The sequence below is a fragment of the Aquarana catesbeiana genome, linkage group LG04, assembly GCF_042186555.1.
Source record: "Aquarana catesbeiana isolate 2022-GZ linkage group LG04, ASM4218655v1, whole genome shotgun sequence".
In the NCBI taxonomy this organism is placed as follows: Eukaryota; Metazoa; Chordata; class Amphibia; order Anura; family Ranidae; genus Aquarana; species Aquarana catesbeiana.
In genome coordinates, this window is record NC_133327.1 from 482,309,703 (window position 1) to 482,324,053 (window position 14,351).

Consider the following 14,351-nt stretch of genomic DNA (forward strand, 5'->3'; position numbering starts at 1 on the left):
TGATATCTGTATTCAGTCTGGGAGAAAGTGGTATACTGACGGAAGCACTCAAGCAGAGTGTAGGGACGTTCCGTTACATTGGTGGCAAGCAGCGGGGCGCTTCCTGCAGTCTGGGACATTCAAACTTCCACCTGGATCCAAGGTCCGGATAGCAGGAGAGGAGAGGAGAGGTACAGATACCAGCCACCATAGAAGAGGAATTCATAAGGAGGTTGCGAGAGATGCAGATACAGCACAGAGGACCAGTATCAGAGCAGGTTCTGCTGGGATGGTTTGATTCTATTCGCTGCGAACTCTGGAAGGAAGCATTAGCCCATGAGCAGCGCCACCAGGGAAAAGTTCTCCCCTCCATCCAGGAAAAGTACTGCTCGTAGTATGGATTGCGGGTGCTGTTTTTGGGAGAAAAAACGCACAAGGAGCAGAAAGCTGAATTAAGCAGGCTGGTCTGGGCAGAGATGAAGCTGGATGAAAGCTACAGAGTCCTCCAGTGGCATGTATCCCAAGTATACCCTTGGATAGCGGATGACAGCCCAATGGAAGGCTTAAGCTACGGTGGCCTGGGACTGTCGTATGTGAAGCTGACAGGGGACCCTAACTTTGGGAGTGATTTGGAGTGGCGGTTGGGCGAAATCATGGATTTCAGAGAAGGGCTACTGAACGTCTCGGAAGTGCACTGGGCACTGGAAGATATAGAGTTTCTGGCCATTCAGGAATGGGAGCTGGAGATTGCCTACAGACGGCTGCTAGACTCTGCTCAGCGCCAGGGCTGGGCTCCCTTTGCCTGGGACTATCAGGAAATACCAGTTGACAACTCTGAAATCCTGGCTGAAGAAGCGGCAGTGGAAAATCTGGAGATTGCCATCCCCAAAGCTGAAGTGCTGACAAGAGGGCCGAGCTCTACTAACCTCTGCCCAGCAGCGATAGCATCTTCTGGGTTCCACAGACAGGAGATGGTGAACCTCTATTCCCAGACACCAGTTGCAAAAACAGGGGATTTGATAGACTTTTCTGCTGAGGAAGAGCAACCTGATGAGCCCCCAGCAGAAGAGCTGGTATTAGGGCCAAACTTCACTGTGCTCTGCTCAGCACCGATAGCATCTTCCAGGTTCCACGGACACGAGATGGTGAACCTCTATCCCCACACACCAGTTGCAGAGACAGGGGATTTGATAGACTTTTCTGCTGAGGAAGAACAACGTGATGAGCCTCCAGCAGAAGAGCTGGTATTAGGGCCAAACTTCACTGTGCTCTGCCCAGCACCAACAGCAGTATCTGTGGAGTTACAGGGAACTTCCCCAGCTGAAGTGCTGGTCACCGGACAGAGGGTCCAAGACTTCTGCCCCACACCTGTGGCAGTTTAGGAGGCTCAAGGTGAAAAGGTGGCAATCACTCCCCAGCAGCAGATACTGGGGAGAAGGGAGAGGAGGTGTTCTTCATCCCTCCCCAACAGTTGGCCAGGGTGGAGGAAGCGGTCTTTCCTCCCCAGCAAAGATCCGTGCACCTGGGAGACAGTTTCAGACACATGTTGTCCCAGCAGCCAGATGAGGGAATGGAAAAGGAAGCAGCCGCCTCACCTCCCCAATGGCAGCTACACAGTTTGGGAGTGGAGGAAGCCAGCCCTCTGCCCCAACGGTTAGCCGGAGCAGAGGATGTGGAGTACCAACCTGCCCAGCACCGGCAACAACTACAGAGTTCCAGGGAGCTGGGACAGTCGGCCTCCCTCCCCAACAGTTAGCCGGAGCAGATGGTGTGGAGTTTCCAGCAGAAGGGCTGGCAACAGGGCAGAGCACTGCTGGCCTCTGCTCTCAACTAACAGAGAACGGATTTCCTGTAAAAGTGGATGGGACTTCAGTCTCCACCTGTATACCCCAGGGATGCTGGGCAGTCGGCCCAGATGCCCAACAGCATGACGGACTGAGCCCAGCCACCCTGTCTTCTCTCATGCGGCTAAAGGGACTCCAGGGGGAAGGACAGTCCGCACTTCCCCCAGCAGCAGGTATGTTCTCTGAGAGAGGCAGAGGTTGGCTGGGTGAGTAATGTGCTGTTTGGAACAATTCGTTTGGGGTACTGTGTGGGCACAGGCATTAGAGGACTGGAACTATGGACTAACTTCAGGGTCAACCCGTCTGGGGTCTCCTCCTGTGTTAGTCTTATGCCAGAAGGGGAGAGATGTGACGGGAGGGCCCGTGGAACCCAGAATCCCTTGGAAAGTGTGGGATACCCTTGTTTCAGCTCCCCATACACCTCTTATGTCTAAGTCACCCTGTGCTATCCTGGCACAGGGTGAGTGAGAAAATATATTTTGGACTACTTAAAAGGGGACAGTAATATTTATTCACAATATCTCCCAGGATATATGTAAAGACTTTGTTTGATTCTGAACTCCACATGTTAGTTGAGAGAGCTGATCACATTGGCCTCTAGAACTGGCTAGGAGCCAGACAGTCTACTCCTACTATAGTTTGTTGCCTACTAAGCTGAGGAGGGGGGGATCACTGTTTGTATTGTTAATTGTAATTAGCTCCTGCTATTGTGTTTATACTACTGTGTGAAGTTCGGTGACCACAAGTCTTCCCAAAGGTCATGTCTCTGAGTCACGTAGTCTGGGTAAATGATTTAGTAAACTAGCTCATGTTAATTAGGTTACAGTTGTATTGTTAGAGTAATATGAGCAGGAGGGGGGAACCTCCTCTTTAATGGTATATAAAGACTTGTAATTTTGGTTCTAATAAATTAGAGCAAGTCTCGTCTTGTTTTGTGCTTGGGAGCGGTTGGAATATCTGATATCTGTATCCAGTCTGGGAGGAAGTGGTATACTGACGGAAGCACTCAAGCGGAGTGCAGGGATGTTCCATTACAATGTGTTTAATACTTCTTCCCATGTGCCATTCCATTTTATTACACATAACTTAATTTTTGAACTTATTTGTTTTGGTTTCTTTGTATGTATGGATTGCATGGGTTGTTACCCACATGTAGTGAACATTTCATGTCAATAGCACCTTTAGAAATATATTTACCTAGTAATATGGTAATGTGTTCAATACTTATTTTACCCACTGTATATGAACAGATGATGTCAACATCAGTTGTATGCTCGATATCAGGTATTTAAAGACATATATGGATATGTGACAGAGTTTGCCCTGTAAAAACCATGGTCCTTATATTTCACTGGAATGCAGTTTTGCTATATATTTTTTTTATAACAAAAGGAAATCTTACCATTAGTTACATAGTTTTTCTTTTCTTCTGCATCATTAGTAAGATAAAACATGTCACTGTATGCGCGTGCTAACCTCCACAGGAACTCAACTTTGTTTCCAAACTGATAAAAAAATAAAAATAAAAAAAATGTAAGAATAACAAGCTTCTTACTATTGTATTTCCAAACCAACCCATTCAGTTTAAAATAGAAGTGCGAAGCAAAAAATGTGTGTATGTGCACTATATACCTTTTTTTTTTTAAGTGATCACAAGACAGTTCACAGTTTGAAATAGAAAAGCAGGAAGACTGTCGGGATCACCTGGCATTTTACACAAAAGGAAGCAATGCAAATATAACAGGATACTAATAATACAATTACATGGTAACACAGAAATATGCAAAGTTGGGGGTAACATACATTTTAAGGATTAGGCAAATAAAAAAATTACATAATATAAATTTTCCCTAAATCTGAATAGGCGTGTGTTAGGTAAAGCTAAAAATACAGTTTTAGCAAATCATTCATACCACAAGTAGCTATTTATAGTTTGTAAGACCCTTGCTTTGACATGATTATGATGCCTGTCACTACATTTGTGCCATTGATACTGGGGCCCCATATAAGACTCCTTTCACGTGACATAATAATGGACCTCAGACTCTGGATTTTGGTTCTCAGACCATGCTCCTGTGGATTACTCCCCTCCCAACATCTAGGCCTGTTTATATTACAGTACCATGGTCCCTGGATTAGGGCTTGCAGGTCCCTGCATTAGGCTCCACTAATAATATAGGAGCTTTTTTGTTTCTTATGTACTCTGTTGGGAAAACTTGACACCTTGCTGTTCTCTAATGCCCTGTACACACGGGCGGACTTTTTGACCAAACTTGTCCACCAGAACAAATCCATCGGATAATCCGACTGTGTGTGGGCTTCATTGGACTTCCGACGGACCTTTTCGGTCGAAAATCAGACGGACTTTAGATTTGAAACATGTTTCAAATCTTCCCACGGGAACTCCGCAGAAACCAGTTCCTATCAGGAAATTCGTTCATCTGTTTGCTGGTCCGACGGACCAAATACGACGCAAGGGCAGCTACAGCACCTGCCCGCAAGAATGTTTGGAGGTTCTCGGCAACAGGGTACTGTACATCTCGCGCTCGCTGCAATAGGAAAAACACATTTTCCTATTGCAGTGAGCGCGAGAAAGAGGCGACAAGGTCCTTTAGGTCTGGTATGGATTTTAAGGGGAACCCCCTATGCCGAAAAAACGGCATGGGGGTCCCCCCAAAATCCATACCAGACCCTTATCTGAGCACTGCTCGTCACTGGCTCCTCCCGACCGGTTTCATCACTAGACACGTGACTTTTTCAAAAAGATTTGAAACATGTTCTAAATCTAAAGTCCATCTCATTTTTCGACAGCAAAGGTCTGATGAAGCCCACACACGATCAAATTGTCCGGCGGATTCGTTCCGTCGGACCTTTGCTGTCAAAAAGTCTGCTCGTGTGTACACAGCATTAGTTGCTGGCCGGCAGAGGGGAAACAGAGCAGTCTGTCCTAGATGACACACAAGTCCTATCGGTGATGACAGACACAGCCTAAATTATGCTGCAGTAGCTGGAAGAACAGTTCATGTATGAGATTCTTCCAAGGGGGAATTGTGGTACTGAGAAACTTGTGTCACAAAGCCAGTTACCACTGCTTCAGCAAGCCATGTCTTCTAGGAAGCGACCTGGGGGGAGAGCTGCGGCAAAGGGCACATGTGTTCAATCAGTAGCCCCTGTAGAGGCTAAACTTAACTCTGCTGCAATAGCCTCACCAGAAAGACTGGAGGCAATCTGAGCCGCTGCGTCTATCCGGCAATGTGCCTGCTACCAATACTTCTACCTCAGAGTTTATTACTAAAGAGGACCTGGCATCAGCTTTGGCTGGTTTAGAGGGCAAGAATGATCGCTTCTGTCACACAAAGTGGCAGGAAGCGTGACAGGTCCCCTTCCCCTTTTCCTCCTATATTGGAGCAAGACTGGGTTGACGAGGTAGAAGAGGTAATGACCGGTCAGGCAATTGATATCCAGAGAGAGGAATCTCCCTCAAATGATTCAGAGCCTGAAGAGGCTTAGATTATATCAGCCTCTCAATCACAATAGCTTCTCATCCATTCTTTGTACAGATGGTCCATACAGCTTTTTAGTTACCTCCAGTAGAGGTCCATGAAACACCTTGTTCCTCCCTGGGTTCTTTGAAACCATAGCAGGGTACACAGGTATTTCCTTTTCACCCACTCTTGAAGCAGGTGGTATATTCTGACTGCGAGCACCCAGACCGTATATTTGTGTCTCAAATGAGATTTTTTCTGTTAGATCCTATGAAGAAATGGAGCATACTGGTTGGGGATGCAGCAGGTTTCCTCCCTGAGCAAGACCTTAACTTGTCCAGTGGATAATACACAGGTCTTTAAGGATCCTGCAGATAAGAAGCTGGAAGCCTTGTTAAAAGCATCCTTCGCCCTGGCAGGGTCCGCTATTTAACCCACAGTAGCAGCAATTGGGGTCTGTCAAGCCTTGAAAGATCAGGCTAGACGGCCCAATGAACCGGAGGATTCTGTTCAGGATGGAGCAAATCTGCCTCAGGCTCTTTGCTTTGCTATAGGTGCCCTTAACCTCCCTGGCAGTATGGTTATGTCAGATTTTTGCGTCTCAAAGCAGTACAATTATTTTGCATAGAAATTTGGCGTTTTATATTGTAGGCCTGTAATTCTTAGTAATAACACACTTAAATCTGTCCACCAAGAGTCTAGTAGATATCCCTGGTATGATGAAGTTTGAAACACAAAATCATAAATTATAATGTAATAAATAAATATAAATAATTATAAAATATAATAATAAAATTAATTTCCCCATGATTCACTATCGCTCAGTTCTGCAAATGTTCTAATTTACTTTCGCTGTTTTCTAGCTGGTCTAAAACCACTTTTGACGTAAAGGGACACTTTTTGGTTGCTATGGACAATCTCAAGTTTCCAGGCAGAAAGAACAGTATATATAATATAAAACTGCATGCAGGGGATTGGACAAAGCACTGGGGACAAAAGGGATGTGAAATAATTTCATACAGTAATGTAATCTGTAAGATTACAGTGTACTGTATGTATTCTGATTTTTCACTTTTTTTAATTTGCCGCCGGGTTCCGCTCCCATGCGTTGCAAAGCTCGCAGGAAATGGAGCCCGGCACAGAGAGGCTTCGGGTGGAGGACAGAGCCCATGAACACAACGGGGGGACACCACAGGATCCTGGGGACAAGGTAAGTATACTGCACCAGGATCCTGCAATGCAATCCCGAGTGGCTCGGGATTACCGCTAATGGTGCTGAAATTTAACCGCGATCCACACTCTGGCAGAATTTTATGGCTAAAAAGCTGGTCAGCAGAGCTGCCTTGTAACAGGGTGCTAGCTGGTTTTCCTTTTCATGGAGAACGTTTATTTGGGGATGATCTTGATAAGTACATCCAAAAGATATCTGGAGGAAAGAGTTCCCTCCTTCCTGTGAAAAAGGTAGCTACATAGCCCTCTTTCAAGGTGCCACGCGCTAATTCCTCAGGTTTTTCAAGCCCTAGGCAGTTTCAACGGCACCAGGGATCTGTTGCCAAAGGTAAACAGCAGGGCCAGGGCCAAAAGAGGCAGCGGGTCCAAAATTCTGCTAATGCTGGCAAAACTCTCCTTGTGAAGAGCCGCCCCCACTCCTGCGGGTGGGGGGAAGGTTACTGCAGTTTGCGGGATTGTGGGAAACGCTAATTAAGGGCAGGTGGGTCATCTCCACAGTGTCTCAGGGGTACAGGCTGGAATTACACTGTTAACCTCCTTAAAGATTTGTGAGGTTCAGCATTCCCACGGAACTTTCAAGAAAGGGCTTATTACTCCAAGCACTAGACCATTTAAGGCAGCATGGGGTGATCATGGAGGTCCCATTTCCCAAAAGGGGATTAGGGTTTTATTCAAATCTGTTCACCGTTCCAAAGCCAAATGGCGACATAAGACCAATTCTGGATCTATGAGCACTAAACCATTATCTCTCAGTGGGGCCCTTTCGAATGGAATCAGTCCACTCTGTCGTGACCTCTCTCCAAGAAGGAGATTTTCTGGCATCCATAGAAATCAGGCATGCATACCTGCACATGCCAATTTTTCAACCTCATCAAAGGCTTTTGCGCTTGTCATAGAGGAACAACGTACTGGGTCTTCTAAAATCTCGAGGGATCTTGATTGCAGGCTACTTAGATGATCTCCTACTCAGGGATCAATCACTGCAAGTTTTGATAAGAAACATGACCTTTACGGTCCAATACCTAGAACATCTCGGATGGATCATAAATTCTGAGAAATCGGCCCTAAAACCAGTTCAAAGTCTGGAATACTTAGGCCTTATCATGGACACAGTCCAGGCAGGAGTGTTCTTGCCTCCAAGAAGGGTTGAGGCCCTAAAGGGTCAGGTTCGGCAGGCAAGCCAAAAGAGACACCCATCTGTCCAACTCTGTATGAGTCTTCTGGGAAAGATGGTTTCCTCATTCCGTATGCCCAGTTACATTCCAGGGCATTGCAGCAGAACATTCTGTCTGCATGGAGCAGGAGGATGCAGGCTTTGGATTCCTGCATGATCATAACCCCCAAGGCTCGAGGAAGTCTCGTCTGGTGGTTAGTAGACCAGAATCTGGTACAGGGAAGGTCTTTTCTTCCACTGTCGTGGAAGGTAGTGACCACAGATGCCAGTCTTTCCGGCTGAGGCCCAGTCATGGAAATCTCCACAGTCCAGGGGAAATGGACTCTGAAGGAACAGGGATTGCCCATCAATGTACTAGAGCTGAGAGCAATACGCCTCACGCTGAATTAGTGGATATCAAAGTTACAGGGTCACCCGGTAAGGGTGCAAACCGACAATGCCACAGCTGTGGCCTATGTCAACTATCAGGGTGGCACTAAGAGTCGTCTGGCCCACATGGAGGTCCGTCATGTGTTATCATGGGCAGAAAGGCATGTGCCAGTGCTGTCTGCCATCCACATTCCGGGGGTAGAGAACTGGAAAGCGGACTATCTCAGCCACCAACAGATACTTCCAGGAAAATGGTCTCTGCACCCACAGGTGTTTATGCAGATTTGCCAGCGGTGGGGTACACCGGATGTAGACCTGCTGGCATCTAGGTTCAAATGCAAGATTCAGCAGTTTGTATCCAGAGCAAGAGATCCACTTGCGATCGGGATAGATGCTCTGGTAGTTCCCTGGACTCAGTTCTCTTAGATTTATGCATTCCTCTGATTCCTCTTCTGCCACATCTTTTGCGCAGGATCCGAGAAGAGATGACATCAGTCAATCTGGTAGCTCCGGCCTGGACCGGGAGGGCTTGGTATCCGGAGGTAGTGAGATTAGCAGTAGGCAAGCCTTGGACGCTTCCACTCCGGCTCGATCTACAGGGGCCTACATTCCACCCGAATTTATGCTCACTGAATTTGACGGCGTGGCTATTGAAGCCAGGGTGCTAGGAGATCATGGTATCTCAGGGCCAGTGGTAACTACATTGGTGAATGCCAGGAAGGCGGTCACCAGGAAGGTTTATCACAGGGTTTGGAAGGCTTCCATTGCGTGGTGTGAGGCCAGAAGTTGGCATCCTCGCAGATATTTGGTAGAGAGAATTCTCTCTTTTCTTCAGTCAGGCTTAGATAAAAGATTAGCCTTGACAACAATTAAAGGACAGGTTTCATCCTTAGTGTACTTCCAGAAGCCTTTGGCTTCACATTCCCCGGTCCGGACTTTTCTTCAGGGAGTGACTCACTTATTGTCTCCCGTTAAATCACCTCTTTGCCCTTGGGATTTAAGTTTGGGTTTGTCGGTGCTACAGGAGCAGCCTTTTGAACCAATCAATGAAATTCCGTTAGTTCTTTTGACATGGAAGTTGGCTTTTCTTTTTGTAATTACTTGGATAGAAGGGTCTCCGAATTGGCGGCCCTTTCCTATAAGGAGCCGTATTTGATTTTGCATCATAATAAAGTCCTGTTCCGTACTTTTTGCCTAAGGTAAGTTCTGAATTTAATTTAAATCAGGACATTGTTCTAAAAACAAAGAAAGATTCTGTGGACAGATGTCTTTTACACACATAACGAGTTGTTGTTAGGAGCACCTTCCTAAATTGACAGGACTAATCTATGTACCACATGAGCACATACTGTAGCCAGTCTACCTTCTTTTTTCTCTCAGCCTGGCTCGCCAGAAGAGAAGCAGTTCCACCTTTTGGATGTGGTGCGGGCGGTCAGAGTCTACCTGGAAAGGTCTGCAAGCATCAGAAGTTCTGATGTGTTTTTTGTTTTGACGGAAGGCCCCAAGAGGGTCAGGTGGCTTTTAAAGCATCCATTTCACTTTGGATTCGCCAATTAATCACTCAGGCCTATGGCCTGAAAGGTAAAGCTCCTCCCTTTGGGGTTAGAGCTCATTCTACCAGGGGTGTTGGAACCTCCTGGTCTTTTTGCTATCAGGTGTCAGTGGCACAGATTTGCAAGGCCGCTACTTGGTCTTCAGTACATACGTTTACAAGATTTTATCAGGTGGATGTTAAGGCAGCAGAGGACTCGGTTGTATAAATCTGATGCTGTTTTCATACAGTGTGTCTCCCTCCCCTCAAGGCTATTGCTCTGGTACGTCCCAGGTAGTAATGTATATGGCTGCTCTGTGTCCTGTAATGTACAAGAAAGAAAATTCGATTTTTTCTTAATACTTACCTGCAAAATCCATTTCTTTGAGTACATTATGGGATACAGAGGCCCCCTCCCCTCTCTTTTTGGGAGTTCATTGCTTGCTACAAAACTGGATTACTTCCTGTATGTGAGGAGTTACATAGGGGATCACTTCCTGTTTTTGGTTATTCTACCAGTGTCCATTCACCTATAGGTGGCGCATAACCCAGGTAGTAATGTATATAGCTGCTCTGTGTCCCATGATGTACTCAAATAAATGGATTTTACAGGTAAGTATGAAGAAAAAAATCTAATTATTTGATATAAGCAAAACATGACTTTGTACTTGATGGAGAAACCCTTGTTGGCAAGCACAAAGGTAAGATGTTTCTTGTAGTTGGTTACCAGGTTTGCACACACCTCAGGTGGGACCTGAAAGGCTGACGTTGACACTGTGAAATCAAAGGATACACTGACAAGTGTAATGCCCTGTACACACGGTCGGATTTTCCGACGGAAAATGTGTGATAGGACCTTGTTGTCGGAAATTCCGACCGTGTGTGGGCTCCATCACACATTTTCCATCGGAATTTCCGACACACAAAGTTTGAGAGCTTGCTATAAAATTTTCCGACAACAAAATCCGTTGTCGGAAATTCCGATCGTGTGTATATAAATTCGACGCACAAAGTGTCAGGCATGCTCAGAATAAATTAAGAGACGAAAGTTATTGGCTACTGCCCCGTTTATAGTCCCGACGTACGTGTATTACGTCACCGCGTTCAGAACGATCGGATTTTGCGACAACTTTGTGTGACCGTGTGTATGCAAGACAAGTTTGAGCCAACATCCGTTGGAAAAAAATCCATGGATTTTGTTGTCGGAATGTCCGATCAATGTCCGTGTGTACGGGGCATTAGACTCTATGTAAGGCTCTACGTTAAAATAACTCTATAAAAACGGCAGTAGCTTTGCAGTGAGTCTTTTTTAACATTTTTAACATTTTTGCAATAGTGTTAATTAACGTATTTTTGCGTTTTTGCTTTTTTTTTTTTTTTTTTTACTTCCTTTTTTTCTTCTTCAATGGATAAACTTTAAAAAACGCTGGTGAGCCTTGAGCGTTTATCGACGATTATGAGCGTTTGAGCATTTGGCGTTTTTTTATGGTCAGAAAACGACTCCTGAAAGCTATTTAGTGGCGTTCAGAAAACAGCCCATAAACTCCACTACTCAGAAACATCCAAAAATGTCCATGTGTGCATGGACACATAGGATAACATAGAGGGGAGTTTATGGGCTGTTAAAAAAAACGCCCAAACTCTCAAAAATGTCTGTTTATGAGCTTCAGTGTGCATGGAGCCGAAGGCTGTTTGGGACTGCAGAACCGATGGCTAGAGGAACTGTGATACACATACAGTAGTAGAGGAGATCATAAGGCTTTTTTTTAAACGTTGAAATGTGAGTGTATATGTTTACTAATATGTCATTAAAGTGGTTTTAAAAGGATAAAGCACGATTGTTCGTCCTCATATCTCTTGCATGGTACTGAGTAAATTATAGCAAGAAGGATTAGCGCTGGAGATTGGAGGCTGCAAGCTGACAGGAGAAGTGTCATTAAAGAGAAATAAAAGTGAAGATTAAGCCATATGGAACAAAAGGAGTTATTAAGGCTAATTTTTCAGTGGTGAGAGCACATCTGGTGAAGGTGGCATGCAAAGCTAAGATTAAAGCAGGGTGGATTTTTAAAGAGGATTTTCTTTCACGTTTGGATCACATATTCCAGATCATTGGACTGATTAGGATAAATGTGAAAGAAGTCTTAAAGAGACATGGAGTAGAGACTATATGAGTTTTTCACAGAACAGTCACAGATATTTATATAGAAGCACAATTGTTAATATATTTTGGAAGTGTTGTTATTTTAAATGTAATTTTCATTTTATAATTGCACAACTGTATAATATGATACACTACTTAACACACAGTGTGTTATGAGGTAAGCGCTGCACTAATTTATTTATATAATATGTTGCATATTTGTGGGAGTGTGGTGGGTGCTAGCAGCTTTAATTAATTAATTTATTTTTGATCTGACACGTAGCTGCTCACAAGAGTAATACACAAATTGATAAGGTCTGGAGACTGGCTAGGCCACTTCATGACCTTAATGTGCTTCTTCTTGAGCCACTCCTTTGTTGCCTTGTCAGTAGGTTTTGGTTCATTGGCATGCTGGAAGACCCATCCATGACCCATCTTCAGTGTTCTGGCTGAGGGAAGAAGGTTCTCATCCAAGATTTTACAATACATGTCCCCGTCCATTGGCCCCTCAATGTGGCAAAGTCAGCCTGTACCTTTAGCAGAGAAACAGCCCCAAAGCATAATTTTTTCACCTCTGTGCTTGACTTTAGGGATGTGTTCTTAGGGTCATAGTCAGCATTTTTCTTCCTCCAAGCACGGCATGTCGAGTTAATGCCAAAGAGCTCAATTTTGGTTTCATCTGACCACAGCACTCTCTCCCAATCCTTCTCTGAATCATTTAGATGTTCATTAGCAAACTTCAAATGAGCCTATACATGTGCCTTCTACAGGATTTCATTGGCAGCATATTGTGTTACCAATGGTTTGTCTGGTGACTGTGGTCCCAACTGCCGTGTAGTTCTGGGCTGATCACTCACTTTTCTCATGATCATCCTTACCCCATGAGGCAAAATCCTACATGGAGCTGCAGACCAAGGGCAATTGATGGTTATTTTGTATTTCTTCCATTTGCGAATAATCGCTCCAGCAATTGTCTTCTTTTGACCGAGTTTCTTGCTGATGGTCTTGTAGTCTATTCCAGCCTTTTGCAGGTCTACAATCTTGTCCCTGACATCCTTTGGTCTTGCCCATGATGTTGAGGTTTGAATGAAAGAAAGATTCTGTGGACAGATGTCTTTTACACACATAACGAGTTGTCGTTAGGAGCACCTTCCTAAATTGACAGGACTAATCTATGTACCACATGAGCACATACTGTAGCCAGTCTCTGGGAGCCAGAATTATTGTTGGTAGGGGATCAAATACTTATTTTACTCATTGAACTGCAACTCAATTTATAACTTATCATGTGTTTTTTTCTGGATTTTTGTTTGATATTCTGTCTCTATCATTTCAAATACACCTATGATAAAAATTATAGAACCTTAAATTCTTTGTAAGTGGGCAAACTTACAAAAATCTGCAGAGGATAAAATAATTATTTTCCCCACTGTAGGTCTGGAGGTAGAGCTACCCCCTCACGTGACACGATCTGTGGGGATGCAATCGACACTAGCTGTGGTTATGTTGTACTTCTTTTCTTTTCCATACCACCTCCCACCCCTCTTCCCTCTCATTAACTCAGGATCTATAAGTGCTGCTCGCAGGATCCCTCATTGACCCTCATCATTTCCTATCTATTAAAGCTTAGGATCCCTTGTTAGCTTAGGGCAAGGACCTCCTGAAGATCCACTCGCAGAACATTCATGGCCATAAATTGCCTTAAATTTGTCTATTAAAAGATCTAATGTTTTTCATCACTTTAAATCACATGTGGATATTGTATGTCTGCAGGAGACCAGGTTCTCACAGGCCTTTTCACCTCAGGTTCTCTCTTCCCATTATCCTACCTTTTACACGGCCTTGGCCCCTGAGAACCATAGAGGAGTGCTATAGCATTCAGACATAATCTTATATTCTCCTGTGAACCTGATATTGCCAACCCTACAGCTAGATACCTAATACAACAAGGCACATTCTGGGACCAGAAGGTTCTGGTGGTAACCTATTATGGTCCTAATATGATCCAACATAAATTCTTTTCCCACCTGTTAAAAGTGACTTTGCATCATAGGAAAGGCAACTTTCTCTTAATGGGTGACTGGAATATCACCTTGAACTCATCTCTAGATCTCTAGTCAATATTTGAAAGGGGTAGTCAAAGCCCATAATACTACTTAATAAACTGAAATGTGTTCTCTTCTCCAAACAGTTGGCCTTAAAAAAACAAAGTAAAACTGCAAAAAAACACCTCACTAGTAGCACAAAAAAATAATACAAAAAGTAACAAAATTGTATCAACTCTGAAGTCCATGACTTGTAATACATATTCCCATGAGCAAGTCGTTATGATGAAACGTCGGGGCGTGGCTGTACGGCAATCGGTTTTTCACACTTTAATTTTTAAAGATTTCATATCAGGATATATTCAGCTTTCCTTGTTTGAGACAATCCAGTCTCATGTATTGACTATTTTTGCCCAAACTTTATTATTAGTTGTTTATTTATTTTTTAGTGTTGATCACTATCACCTGTCACTGTTTTTTATTTATTTATACTGTTTAGCACTACTATTTACTTTAGTTTACACTGTAAATGCTTATTTATAAACACTATATTA

The 14,351-nt window shown here is 44.2% G+C and overlaps 1 protein-coding gene across 1 annotated transcript in view; it reads right to left on the minus strand.

The window, feature by feature from the left end:
* Nucleotides 1-14,351, minus strand: part of RMDN2 (regulator of microtubule dynamics 2) — a 1,282,724-nt gene that overhangs the window by 902,684 nt on the left and 365,689 nt on the right. Inside the window, exon 3 of the mRNA XM_073627634.1 lies at nucleotides 3,226-3,328. Coding sequence (XP_073483735.1) covers nucleotides 3,226-3,328 — 103 coding nt within the window. The remainder of the gene's footprint in view (nucleotides 1-3,225; nucleotides 3,329-14,351) is intronic.